Source organism: Chanodichthys erythropterus, chromosome 6, assembly GCF_024489055.1.
Source record: "Chanodichthys erythropterus isolate Z2021 chromosome 6, ASM2448905v1, whole genome shotgun sequence".
NCBI lineage: Eukaryota > Metazoa > Chordata > Actinopteri > Cypriniformes > Xenocyprididae > Chanodichthys > Chanodichthys erythropterus.
The window spans coordinates 26,679,476-26,694,553 of NC_090226.1; the positions used below are offsets into that span (position 1 = coordinate 26,679,476).

The 15,078-nt window shown below is 43.5% G+C and overlaps 1 protein-coding gene across 1 annotated transcript; it reads left to right on the top strand.

The window, feature by feature from the left end:
* The first annotated feature begins 4,982 nt into the window (after window positions 1–4,982).
* LOC137021274 (somatoliberin-like) lies at window positions 4,983–14,404 on the top strand. The gene is made up of 4 exons (XM_067387552.1): window positions 4,983–5,062; window positions 12,369–12,470; window positions 13,088–13,192; window positions 14,263–14,404. The coding sequence occupies exons 1-4, from the start codon at window positions 4,983–4,985 to the stop codon at window positions 14,402–14,404; spliced, it is 429 nt and encodes a 142-aa protein (XP_067243653.1).
* The last annotated feature ends 674 nt before the right edge of the window (window positions 14,405–15,078 follow it).

Sequence of the window (15,078 nt, forward strand, 5' to 3'; positions counted from 1 at the left end):
CTTCTGTTCCCAGTATCCCCATCAGATTTCACTCCCACACTGTCTCCTGAACCCTATCTTGAAAAATCCGTCTTTCCACCTCATGTAATGTACAGTGCAATATGACGTTCAGCATTTTCTTTAACCGCACAATTTTCAGTTTTCACTATTCCTTTTCCCCATTAAAAACAAGGTACCATTCCATCCTGTGTGATCCACTCTTGTCTTGACATTATAATTTCCTCCCACCTGGTCACAGGACTTTCAATACCTTCCTTCTTAACTGCTGCTTTTCCTTCTCCTTTTCAAAGTGGAATTGGAACTGTTATTTCCTTTTGTGATGCCTCTTTTGCTGGTTTGTCTGCACTCTCCTTTCCTCATACTCCCTCATGTGCTGGGACCCTACAAAACTGAACATCTATGCAACCCCGATGTAATCTTAACAAACTGTGATTAAGTTCTACAAGTAGGTCTTCTCCGAAAGATGTCATTCACTGTATGCTATTTATCACAGCTAAGGAGTCTTTACATAATACCACATAAGGTCGGCCCTTCTCAACCCAATGCATGATGGCTGCCATGATTTCTGCTACAGATATAGGCTACAGATAACTGGTCAGATAATCTTTTGGAGATATTAATTTTGAATTCTGGGATATGTATTCCAACTCCCACACATTCCTGTTTGCTCTCAGATCAGTCTGTTTAAAATTTGGGTAACACTTTACAATAAGGTTCATTAGTTAAACATTAGTTAATGTATTAACTAACATGAACTAACCATGAGCAATACATTTGTTACTGTATTTGTTAATCTTCTTTAACGTTAGTTCATGAAAATACAGTTGTTCATTGTTTGTTCATGTTAGTTTACAGGGCATTAACCTATGTTAACAAGATTTTAATAATGCATTAGTAAATGTTGAAATTAACATTACCAAAGATTAATAAATGCTGTATAAGTGCAGTTCATTATTAGTTCATGTTAACTAATGTTGTTAACTAATGTTAACTATAATGAACCTTATTGTAAAGTGTTACCAAAATTTGAGATAATTAGAGTAACTGTTCCTTATGTAAATGTTTGTCTTAACTCCCACTTCCTCCATTGTCTTTTCTTTTCCAGGATACTAAAATCTGTCTTTACCTCTGGAAAAAAACATGGTGGAATATTACTAACTGGGGTGGGCATGGTGAACTCTAAAAGGCTTCTATTCCATGTTCCCTTACTCTCTTTTCCCGGTCCCAGTATAAATGTTGATTAGTTGACGCCACTGAAATATTTCAAAATAAGAGCCAGACTAAAACCAATTGGTTGCCATAGTTTCAACAAAATAATACCATATAGTTGCTAGAGGTATTTACTACTGTAAGATAATATATTTATATATTATATTGGGGGCTGCATCACAAGTCAGATTGTGAATATCCAGGTTCCTCTACTTAAAGATTGGAATGCCTTTAGTGCATCATGGGAAGAGTGGAAGCTGCCCATAGGGGTCAGTACAGAGAACTTGTCTGGTTCTTGTGGTCTATCTGAGGATCTGTGCCAATGGCTGTGTCCACAAGGTCTTTACAATCTGTGTCACTGATCTGTTTCTAGGGCTCGTCTGGTTGTCATGACATTCAAGGCAGCTGTTGTCGTCACTCTATTGAGCATGAATTTATATATACAGCTTAGATAAATTTGGATTTGAATTAAAATGTAAAAATATGGTCAGAACTAAACAAAAGTATAAACAGCAGTGTTTCCCTGACAGAAGGAACATCTAAGCATTGTGTACATAGTAGAGGTATTCAACAGTGTTGTTTTATTCTTGATTGCAGCCGAATTACTGAAAATCTGGTAAATTGTATCAATGCTCAGGGTATAAGAATGGGTGATAATGTTATTTTAATCACTCAGTTAGCAGATGACAGGGGAGAACGATCTGAACTCTGTGTTATACCTGTGATCTCTGGTGTCTCTATCATTACAAAGGAGGACATTCCTAGTTCCCTCATCTCAGCCGGAGAGAACATTTCACAGTCCCTCGACTTAGCGACTTAGAGAGTCAATTCTAAGTTATCTGCCTGTTCTGTTACAACCAATGAGGTCATTCCCTCGTGTTAGCCACGGAGGCCATAGAAGCTGGACTGCTCTAAGGGGCTGGAGCCGACTCGAGGGTTTGCATGGAACGGGTAAGTGGCTCCTTATTAGAACTTGGCAGACTTAGAACTACTGAGCTTGGTTTCCTAGCCATTCAGACAGACATGATGTGAAGATCCTCCAATTTAGAAGCCAAACTATTACTCACAGGAACTGCTTTCTCAGAATTGTGTTTGTCCGACTTAGCATGACTAGACCTTGGCTTAGTTTTGCTGATTGACACCGGATTGGGGCTGGGCGACGTGACCTGCCACATCGGAATGTATTGGGAACAGGAAAATTGTTGCTTTGTGGCGTGGTTGTTCTCCACCTCACAAACCTCACCAACTATGTAAGGAGAGCCACATATCCATAGCACCCAATCCAGATACTGCTTCAGTGTGAGGGTCGGATTGCCTACTGGTATCCATGGCAGAATGTGATTGTCCAGTCCGCTTCAGAAAAGATCCATCAAATTTCAGTCCTTCAAAGTGGTTAGATAGCAATATTGGACAAATTCTTCCACATATGATTCAATGTTACTGCCATCCTGATATATGGAGCACAGAACATCTCCCACTGGGTCTATATTGTGGTCTGGCCTTCTATAATGATACTTCACAGACAGAAATACAGTTGAAGCTAGGTGTGGGAGTTTTATCAGATCAGAAGCACTGGAGAAACAGGCAAGTTGCAATAGATGAGTTTCACAGGTAAGTAAACACTTCCCTTGTACAGTCATTTTGTCCCTGGTAACAACTTAGGCACTTGGTAAAAAACAGATCATAATTAGAATCCTCAGGTAGGCATAACAGGTAACAAACATTCACTGAGACATAACTTTAGCAAAATAGCATCCAAGATACTGAACAAAAGCTGATGTAAATATCTTGTGGTAAATAGAGAACACAGGACTCACATAAGCCACTTTTCCATCGTTTTCACTTGAGTCTGGTATGGTAAGGCACGATTACAAACCGTTCTCAGTGCCTTGTCAAATGTATGCAAATTAGCGCATTTCAATTAGTTAGCATCTAATTTGCATATCATATGGAGATTGTGATTACATTATTACACAAATTGTACTATTCACTTGTAGTGTCTCCAAGTTACATTAGCCTGTATGGCCATGGTATATTAGCTATTAATTGCCTTATTACATTAGCTAGTAGCTCATGAGTCATGCATGTTAGCAGGGTGGGCATCTTAACTTGACAAAGTCTCATCTCCCCACCTGATATTTTGATTTTTTTTTAATCAATTTGACAATGACTATGGACTATGGAAGATAAAGCATATCAAGAGTTTTTATTTTATTTTATTTATTTATTTTATTTTATTTTTTTCACATTTTTCACATTCATAAAACTAAATGGTCTGACTCCAAACCAAATTTCTCTCACTTTAAGAATCATTTCAAACTTTATTTTGATGTACATAGGTCAAAGGAAAATAGAGCCTATTGCATTGTGAGCAAATATGATACTGATGCATAAAGTGGCACTATATTTTTTCTATAAACCTATTATATATTAGATTGTTATTATTACTGTATTGCTTTGTCACTGAGTTTATTTATTTATTTTGTTTTGTTTTTCTTACCTTTGAATGAATAATAATACATTTGTTGTAAACTCCAAATGCAGCTCACTCCAAAATAAATATTTATTGTGGCAAACATAAAGATTAAGAGACTGGCTGTTAATTCATTAAGTGATAAGCTGTTTTCTCACAAAAGCAGTTTATTCAGCATACAGTAGCCTCTCCTTCATTGATGTTCATTCAGAAATTGGCCCCTTGTCTGCAGTGTAAAGCTTTTGTCAAATTTGACTTTGGAGCTATAGGGTGGCCGTTCATCCGGTTTTACATTGGACAACTTTGTTTTGAAATATCATGTCCTTCTACCCATGATTGAGCTGGATGCTGATTTAATTTTTTTTCAACATTTCATATTTCTCTTTTCAATATATTTTATATTTAAACATTAAGCTCATAGCATTTGTTTGCAATTACATTACATAACATTGTTGCACATGCATATGTTCCATAGCATCTTACATAGAATTGTAAAACTAAAAAAAGAGCATGCATTAGAGAGAGAGAGAGAGAGAGAGAGAGAGAGAGAGAGAGAGAGAGAGAGAGAAAGGGCAAGGGGGGCGGTGGTGCGGAGGGAGGTGAGGTGATTCCTAACTGGTCTCTTTAAACTCTGTTTCACCTGATTAGAGAAGCTGAGAATGAAACCAAACCCTGAGTGAGAATAAACAACATCTCTGTCACATTCATTAAAGACCTTCAAGGAGCACATCGCAGACCATGCAAGGTAAATTATTACATTTTTTCTACTTCTGTTGAAAGGGTATTTAACTTAGTAATTTAAAAATTTTAAGAATTTATTAAGAATTTTGAAAGTAAAAATAATGGTAATTGAATGGTTGTTTGCAGCAACATCAAGAGCCTTTTTTTTTTGGCTGCATTTGGCTGCACACTGCACACTGCTCTGGGCTACTTTGGAAACTAAAAGCTTCTTGATGTTAGATTAGATTATTCCTTAGGTTTGTGTTATCTGTGATATGAGGCTGTAAAACACTATTTGGTTCTACATGGGACTTATGTTCAAGAGGTAAATAAGAATGTTTTAATAATAATAGCAATAATATCATCAAATTAATTTACAATAAATTAATTTACAAAAATAATTAAATTTATTAATTTACAAAATAATTATTTTTATGTAAAAAAACAACAACAAACAAAGAAAAAGTAACATAGGAAATCAATTGCAGAGTTCAATGCAGTAAAATAAATGTATTTAAAGTAATAAAATGTATCGCTTCAGTGGATGTGAATCGCAATGTGAACTGTGTTTCTAGTGAGAATGATGCCGAAAACTGCCCTGCTAGCACTGTGCTGCCTGTTATTGTCAGTTACTTCTTCCCCAGTCTATCCAGCACTGAGGTAAGACAGACGGCAGCTGTTTCATGCGTGTTCATTTAATGAATAATATTTGGTGTTTTAATTGGTGTAATTAACTGTTTATTAACATTTTCTTACTCTTACATTGGCCCTGTTCAGTAGTGACTTATATATTTCATTCATTCAATCTGTAATGTGCAAGTGCTTCAGAAAAATGATGACATTAGATTTTTTTGGTAACTCATTTCTATGGATTATATGGCTCAAATAGTTTGTTATCAATATTTAAATAAATACATAAGTCAATATACAAATATTATAGAATTGTAATTTATGAAATATATATTTTGATATACAAATAAATGTTTTAATATTTGTGAACATACCACATATAAAATTAAACAAATCTTTTATCTTTTTCAGGGAAAAAATGCATATTTAACTTGTTTTTTATTATGACACTGTAGAGACTTTAGCTTTACAAATACAGTGTCATTATACTGCATATCTGAAGATCTTTTTTGCATCACACATATTACACATAACAGTTACATCATTTATAATTAATTACAAATCCTTTTAAATGCAAGACTACTTGAAAGCGTCAACAATATTATATAATAGCAAACCATATTATACAATAGAAAAGCATTATCTTGTACATGGCATTTGCAGCCCTTGTTGGGATACAACTAATTAACAGTGTATGACTCATTTTTACAATAATGTAGTAGATACACACATCTACACAAACACATGGGCAGAGTAGGGAGTGAATAATACTAACAAAGAACAGCTGCCTATGAGAACAGTGAGTGAACTGGAAAGCCTGTGCGCTGCTGTTTAGAATATGTCACAGGTCACATTAATTGACAGAGCCTGAACTCTGCTTTTGTTGTGTTAAGGGCCAGGGCTTCTCATTATGAACTACAGACACTGGACATTTTTGAAAGTGTCTTATTTAATTATCTCCCTTCCTACGTGAAATTTGTAAGCTATATAACAGTGTTCTTTTGGGTGAAATTTGCATAAGAAAATAGTGCAGCATCAAAAATTGTCATTGAATCTCAATGGTTTTGTGCTTTGTTCATTTAAATACAGATATACTGTGGTGGATTATTTCTCTCCACTTTAAATAGTATGCTATTTCATAATTTTAAAAAAAGTTATTCTTCTTGAGTCTGTGCCAAACCACAGTTCCCTTTCGATACTTCACTCGTACTGCGTATGGGGAAAGGTCTCCCTTTTCCCCCGCTGCTGAAGCCTTTTTCAATAACGCAGTGTAACTGCACCGTCATTGGTTCACTCATAGACAAGTTGTTGAACCAATGACGGCGCGGCATAGCTGCGCGGCCTATGGCGACAAAGCGCGCGAATATTCCCGCCGAAATGGGCGGGGTTAAGGGCTATATAAGCAGGCGTTTCGCCATAGGATTTCAGTGTTTTCTCCTTCAGCGACGACCTCATCATCTCCTCGCTGATCTCCGCCTGAAGCCGAGAAGCTCGCCGCCTTCCTGACTGCTCTCGCCGTCATCTGAAGAGGCTCCCGCAGCGGACTCGCCTGGACTCGCCGGACTGAGGACAGCGCCGGCGCCCTCTCCGACTGCAGCGTCAGCGCCGTCGCCGAGTCGCCGCCTCCCGCTTCCCGCTCCCGGCCGCTTCCTGTGTGTCCCCTGCCGTCATCCGGCGCGCCGTCTTGAGAGCTTCACCGCGGCTTAACGCCGCTCTAAAAGAGCGTATTTCAGCAGTTTTCACCGCTTCTAGAGTTTCCGCGGCCCTCGCCGCTCTAAAAGAGCCACCCAAGTGCCGTTTTCACGGCAACGGTGTCTTCTCAGATGCCCCGCCACTCTTGTGGCACGTGCAGGGCCCCCCTGCACGACGGTGATGGTCACAGCGAGTGCGTCGCTTGCCTGGGCAAGCCCCATGCAGACGGCGCGCTCGCTGGGGACTCATGCCCGCACTGCGAGTGCATGAGTCTCAGTTCCCTGCGCTCGCGGGTCGCCTTCTTCACAGAGGGTGATCTCGCCGCTCGCGCCCTCCCGTCTCCTTCCTCCCGCGAGCCGGCTAGGAAGAGACAGCGGGGCAGAGCAACCCAGCGCCAGGAGATAGGCGAGCTCACGCCGGCCCAGCTCCCGCGTGCCTCGCCCTCTCCTCCGAGGGAACCCTCTCCCGTCCTGTTCTCTCGGCCTGAGCAGCGTCCCTCTGCGGAAGCGAGTGACCTCGTCTCATTCGGTGGAACAGACGACGAGCAGGACGACTCCATGTCTCTTGCGGCTTCCGAAGCAGAAGTGTGGGCTGGCGAATCGGACGATCCCGCCCCCCCGCCTACCTTGGAGCCCATTGAACATGGCCAGGACATGGATGCCGAGCTTTTCCGCATCCTATCCAGAGCCGTAGAAGAGCTGGACCTCGACTGGGCCCCACCTGAGGAGCCGTCGCGCAGTCGCCTTGACGAGTGGTTCCTGCCTGGCCGCCGCCAAGCCCCTCGCCAGCGAGCAGCGCCCTTTTTTCCCGAGGTCCACGAGGAGCTGACGAAATCGTGGCGCGCTCCGTACTCCGCCTGCCTTCATACCACGCACCGCTCCGCCCTCACTGCCGTCGACGGCGCCGAGGAAAAGGGATACGAGCACCTGCCACCCCTTGACGAAGCAGTGGCTGCTCACCTCTGCCCTCCCGCGGCTGTGGGATGGAAAGCTAAGAGGTCACTCCCTTCCAAGCCCTGCCGGACTACTTCCACCTTAGCTGGTCGAGCTTACACTTCGACAGGACATGGCCATATTCCAAGTCTTCCAGGCCAAACTCCTCCGCTCTCTGGACGAGTCTGGGATTGACGCGCCGGCTTTCAAGGACCTTCGCAGCGCTACTGACCTTGCCCTGCGAGCCACGAAGGCTACGGCTCAGGCCATCGGCCGTTCCATGGCCAGCCTGGTAGTGTTGGAGCGCCACCTGTGGCTTAACTTGACGGAGATCAAGGACAATGACAAGACGGCCTTCTTAGACGCCCCGGTCTCTCCCTCTGGTCTCTTCGGCCCTGCAGTGGATGGCTTCACTGAACGCTTCACAGCGGCACAGAAATCGTCTCAGGCCATGAGACATTTCCTGCCCAAGCGCTCCAGCTCTGCTTCCAGCCGCCCCAGGACTGCGTCAGCTCAGCCCGCTCCACCTGCAGCACCGCAGTCAGCGCCACCTAAGGAGCAACGCCAGCGCTCGCGCTCTGCCAAGCGCCATCCCTTCCCGAGACGCCAGGGACCCCGGCCCAAGATTGTGCTGGACCCGGTGCCTCCGAAGTCATCCTGATCTGCCAGGAAGGAAGAGGATGGGGAATCGTCCCGTCGCGACCGGACCACCCCAAAAGCTCCCACGAACATTTTCCCCTCCGCCTCGTTTAAATCCGGGCGTGGGAAACATGTTTCAAGTGACAACTGGGCCCACAACTGTTGCGCCCACTCCAAACGCCGTTTTCACGGCGAACAAATTTTTATATCATCTAAAAGGGAGCAAATTTCCTCTTCCGCTACTCTCGGTGTACAACCCCCTCAGCGGCGGTCTGTCACACGATATCATTCAACCCCTTGCCACTCGGGCCGAGGCTTGGCAGGCCATCCCCGATGTGTCAGATTGGGTCATGGGGATCGTAACTCAGGGTTACTCGCTCCAGTTTGCACGCCGGCCCCCTCGCTTCGGCGGGGTGCTTCAAACTTTGGTCAATCCGGACGACGCCCATGTCCTCCGAGCCGAAGTCATGACGTTGCTAAGAAAAGGAGCTGTGGAAATAGTTCCCCCCGCGGAAAGCGAGTCAGGCTTCTACAGCTGCTATTTTCTGGTCCCCAAGAAAGATGGACCCATCCTGGATCTCAGACTTTTGAATCATTCCCTCATGAGACGGAAGTTCAAAATGCTGACACTGAAACAGATCCTCGCGCACATCTGCCCCGAGGACTGGTTCTGCTCACTGGACCTGAAGGATGCGTATTTTCACATCCAGATAGCCCCTCGTCACAGACGATTCTTGAGATTCGCATACGAGGGGGTGGCATACCAATATACGGTCCTGCCCTTCGGGCTGTCTCTGGCTCCTCGCACTTTCACCAAGTGCATGGACGCGGCACTTTCCCCTCTCAGACAGGCGGGAATCCGAGTCCTGAATTATCTCGACGACTGGCTCATTCTAGCCCGTTCGCGAGTCGAGCTGGAACACCACAGATCCGTGCTCCTCAGCCATTTACAATGCCTGGGTCTCAGGGTCAACGCAACCAAGAGCTTGCTGTGCCCCACTCAACGAATATCGTTTCTGGGAGCAGTTTTCGACTCAGTCCATATGACGGCAGTAGTCTCGCCAGAGCGCGCTCTGACGATTCAGCAGCTCACAGCCTCAGTCAAGAACAGAGCCTGCCTCCCTCTGAAGTTTTTTCAGAGGCTGCTAGGGCTAATGGCTTCCGCCTCTCCGGTACTACAGCTCGGCCTTCTTCGGATGCGGCCTCTTCAGTACTGGTTGAAGTTCCGGGTTCCTCCCAGCGCTTGGCGGCACGGCCGCCTTCGCCTCAAGGTCAATCAGGCCTGTCTTCTAGCCCTGAAACCTTGAATGAACCCTGTATGGTTCAAGCACGGAGTGCCCTTACAGGCGGTCTCACGAAGGACGGTGCTAGCAACAGACGCCTCCAACTCGGGTTGGGGCGCTGTGTGCGACGGCAGACCGGCCTTCGGCTCATGGAGCCAAGAGGAAAGCCTTCTGCACATCAACTGTCTAGAGATGCTAGCAGTGATGAAGGCCCTTCAGTTCTTTCAGGCTCATTTGACAGGGCGTCACGTTCTAGTCCAATCGGACAGTATGACAGTGGTGTCATATTTAAACCACCAGGGCGGTCTCTCGTCCAGCCGCTTATGCGCTCTGGCGAAACGTCTACTGGAATGGGCTCTTCCGAGGCTTCAGTCGCTCAGAGCGACTCATGTTCCTGGCAGGAACAATCTGGGTGCAGATATGCTGTCACGGAGCAACGTCCCCTCCGACGAGTGGACGCTCCATCCCCAGGTTGTCCTCAGGATTTGGGAGCTCTTCGGGAAGGCAAAGATAGACCTCTTCGCCTCAGAAGACAACTCTCATTGCCCAACATTTTTCTCGAAGGAGGTCGACGCTCTGGCCCATTCATGGCCCAGCACGCTTCTTTACGCTTTTCCTCCAATCGCCCTGATCCCTCAGGTCATCAGGCGCATCAGAGAAGACCAACACAGAGTCCTTCTAGTGGCCCCGCTCTGGAGGAACCAGATTTGGTCCTCGGAGCTGTTCAAGTTCTCTCTGAGAGCCCCGTGGCCGATCCCCCTGAGACGGGACCTCCTCTCTCAGGCGAACAGGGCAATCTGGCACCCACAGCCGGAGCTCTGGGCTCTGCACCTCTGGTCCCTCGATGGGAGCCTACTAACCTCCCCAGGGACGTCCTAAATACCATTTCTCAGGCTAGAGCGCCGTCCACGAGACGCCTCTACGACCAGAAATGGTCGGTCTTTGCTGACTGGTGTTCGTCACGCAACATAGACCCAATGGAGAGTGACGTATCTTCTATACTGTCTTTCCTCCAAGAACGCTTGGAAATGGGGCGCACCCCTTCCACGCTCAAGGTTTACGTAGCAGCCATTGCAGCGTTCCATGCTCCTATTGCTGGCCAATCAGTGGGATGAAACGGACTTGTCATCCGTTTCCTGAGGGGCGCTAGGCGATTGAATCCTCCTCGCCCCCTCACCGTTCCCTCCTGGGACCTGTCTTTGGTCCTCAGGGCCTTAAAAGGAGCCCCATTTGAACCAATGGGCTCAGTCGACCTCAGGCCATTGACGCTAAAAACCGCCTTGCTGTTAGCACTGGCCTCGGTTAAGCGTGTTGGCGATTTGCAGGCCCTCTCTGTGAGCCCTGCATGCCTCGAATTCGGGCCTGGAGACTCTAAGGTCGTTCTGAAACCCAGGCATGGCTACGTCCCTAAGGTGCTCTCAACGTCGTTTAGAGCTCAGGTCATCTCGCTCTCTGCTCTGCCCCCTTCGACGGAAGAGCAAGGGCTGGAGTTACTCTGCCCTGTCAGGGCATTGAGGACCTACATAGAGCGATCGCAGTCTTTCAGACAGTCAGATCAGCTCTTTGTCTGTTTTGGAAGCCGCACCAAAGGATCTCCGGTCTCAAAACAGCGCATTTCTCGTTGGATAGTGGACGCTATTACGCTGTGCTACTCCTCACTGGGAGCCAAATGCCCCATAGTAGTCAGAGCCCACTCCACTAGAGGGATGGCCTCCTCATGGGCTTGGTCCAACGGAGTTTCCATCCAAGACATCTGTGTGGCGGCCGGCTGGTCTTCGCCGTCCACCTTTGTCAGGTTTTACCATCTCGATGTCCCGACCTTACAGGCTCGAGTCCTTTCAGTGTGATTAGCGGCCTCAGATGAGCTCCGCCTCACGCTATCATGGAAATAAATTTCCTCTAAGTGTAACGCAAGGGTTCGGTAAGGGCTTGCCCTCTCGCTTGTCTTTTTGGCCCCCTCTCAGGTGTCCAAACTTCAAGCTATATCGTTCCCAGCCGTGGCACGGCGTGGTTGAATTCGTTCCCCATATGCAGTACGAGTGAAGTATCGAAAGGGAACGTACTCGGTTACTAACGTAACCTCGGTTCCCTGAGATACGGAACGAGTACTGCGATACTTGCCGTGCCACGAGGCTGCGGCTCAGGGTCGTCGCTTCAGTCGAATGACACTGAAATCCTATGGCGAAACGCCTGCTTATATAGCCCTTAACCCCGCCCATTTCGGCGGGAATATTCGCGCGCTTTGTCGCCATAGGCCGCGCAGCTATGCCGCGCCGTCATTGGTTCAACAACTTGTCTACGAGTGAACCAATGACGGTGCAGTTACACTGCGTTATTGAAAAAGGCTTCAGCAGCGGGGAAAAAGGGAGACCTTTCCCCATACGCAGTACTCGTTCCGTATCTCAGGGAACCGAGGTTACGTTAGTAACCGAGTACGATTTCCATTGTGTCGTTTTAACCCATTTAGTGTAATAACATGCCTCATTCTATATTAAAGTGTATTAAATGTATTATTTGTCCTAGGAAATAAGTGAACAAATGTTCAGTAGCTTTTTTTTTTTGTAGCCAAGACTTTACAGAAAATTGACTGCCAAATATAACCTTTAAAATAACCAAAAAATAATCTATTACTGAAAATCTAACTAAAACAGCTCCCGTCTGAAAAAAGCCTCCAAAGCATAATGCATTTTGATGGTCTTATGTAGAAGAGCACTTGTTCTACCTAATCTTATACATTCACGTCTTATGAATGTAACAGTGATAAAAACAGTGTTTTTATGTGCTTGTCAGGTTTGGTCAGCAAGCGGCTGCAATACTGATGACCTCCTCTATTGAGGATCCAATACAGTTTCCAGCAGGGACTTCACTGCGCACACCAGATGCTGAGCTTAGGTCATTCATTCACTCATACACTTACGGCTCAAGAATAACATTTTTTTTCTATTTTCCAACAGTTCAGATTTTTGCTTGCCCTGATATTTTCACTAGCCCTATTAAAAAAAAGAAAAAAAAAAGGTAGCTTTTGTATAGGAAACACATATAAACTATTAACTACGTCTTTTCGCTCAATAAACTCCTAATTTACTGCTTTAGTTAGTAAGGTAGTTGTTAAGTTTAGGTATTGGGTATGATTAAGAATGTAGAATATGGTCATGCAGAATAAGGCATTAATATGTGGTTAATAAGTACTAATAAATAGCCAATATTCTAGAAATTTGCATGCTAATAAGCAACTAGTTAAAAGACCCTAAAATAAAGTGTTAAAAAAAAAAAAAAAAAAAAAAAAAATATATATATATATATATATATATATATATATATATATATATATATATATATATATATATATATATATTTAGAAGCAGCATTTGCCAAACTGGGCAAATGGCATTTTTTGTTAACACACTGCTCTGGGCTACTGGGCAATCCCAATGGTTGAACCATAACCATCTGACAATATAGTCTTCTAAATTTGTCATAACTGTATGATGTTTAAACACTATTTTTAGGTTTGGAAGACATGCTGACGCCATCTTTACCAACAGCTACCGAAAAGTTCTCGGTCAAATATCTGCCAGAAAATTCCTTCAAACTGTCATGGGCAAAAGACTTGGGTATGTTTCTTAGACATTTATTTAAACAAATACTTTTTTAAGGCACAATATGTAAATTTTAACATTACTGTAGTATGACGCAGCACAGAGCTGAGTGATGTTGGAGCTGAACAAGGCCACTGGAGCGATTGCTAATGAGAGACGAGCATGACACATGGCTCAAGAGCAACTTAACTTTTATTGTTCTTCCGGTCAAGCGTATGTGGTGTATAACACAGTGCGGTTTTATCATATTAGATACATTTGAGTGTGTTGAAAATTGTTATAACGTTACTCTGAGCGTTCACTCGGCGGCTGCTAGGAGACACTTGTTGCACCCTGCAGTAAGCTAGATTGACATTAGAATATCATATTGTTATCATATATATGTTAGCCATTTGACAAAATAGTGTTTTTCTCTGAGGCATGGTGAAAACATGCAGTCGTGGAAAATCAAGAAAACAAGATTCAAAGAATAAGACTTGTTGAGCTATATAACAATAATTAGTAGATAAATGTATCCAAACAATTGTTTTCTTGTCTAATAAAACATGTAATATATTAAAGTGTCTTTGGTGTTCCCATGGTTTCTACAAAATAAAATCGAGGGTAACGCAGGTATGATGTCATTGATAGGCGATGCACGGACATGGTCCGTGGTTAAAATTGCTTATTTCTCTGGATTTAAACATTCTTGGAAACAAAAGGGATAATGTAAGTACACAAGTCAACAAAATATATAACAGTGTTTTAGTATTTTTTGGATATTTTAATCTAAAAATCTTACATATTGTGCCTTTAAAACAGTGTTTCATTTTTTATTATTATTATTTAAATTATTTAGTTTTAGGTACCTTTTTTGTGCCTTTAATATTTCTGTTTCTGCTGTGCCTTTACAATTTCTGAACACACGGCCAATCATGTGCTAATGTCTTTGGTAATCAAGTAGAGTCATTATAATTAATTAAATTAATTCTTTATTTTCAAAGATCAAAGAAAAATATTCATACTGATGTGATTTAACACACAATTTATCAAATTAATAATGCTGTGTGCAATGAGATTTCAATTAATTTTACTTTTGTCCACAGACCAGAAACTCAAAACTATGTAAAACGCCAGTCCGGCATATATGGAGACACCTACAAGCAAGATGTGAATATGGATGTCATTGAGAGGAAACAAAGTTACAGAGAACCACAAAGACTTAAGTTCTCAGTAGCTACACACTGATGAAATCAACAATAATAATAATAAAAAACAACAACAACAACTGTGAACTCTCTTTATACTTGCATTTGCTACATTTCACTCTGGATTATTAAACTTCAGTTCACTCTTCCTACAGGATCCTGTGCACTATGTGTGTTTGTGCACTGGCACCAGATAGTCAGTGTTTAGAAGGTCTGCCACAGAAATAACTAAAGTCCCTAACTAAAAATACACAAATGTTTATATCACTGTATTTTACATCCATTCCTTAGCAGGTACATATTGTCGTATAGTGGGATAATTGACCATTCCATAAGCCACTTTAAAACACTAATGAAAAATCCTACATTAGGCTCTCTTGCCAAATAAACATGAAAAACAGTATGTGAAAAGAGTAGTATGCACGAATTCACAGCACTCATAAAAAATAGGCATGACCCACTATTTCTGGCATGGGTAGCACCTTATTTTACAATATGTGTACTTTCCTGGTACATATATAGTAATTATGTATTAAGTAAAAGAGTGGTAACACAAGGTACTTACCTGACATGTATGTGCATGGAAACTTATAAGAAACACTGCTGTACTTTCCAATGGTACGTATATGGTAACTACTTTACTGTACCTATAGACAAGTGTTGGGTAAAAACAGGCACTTACCTATTGTGTCCGCATATGGTAACTAACAGACA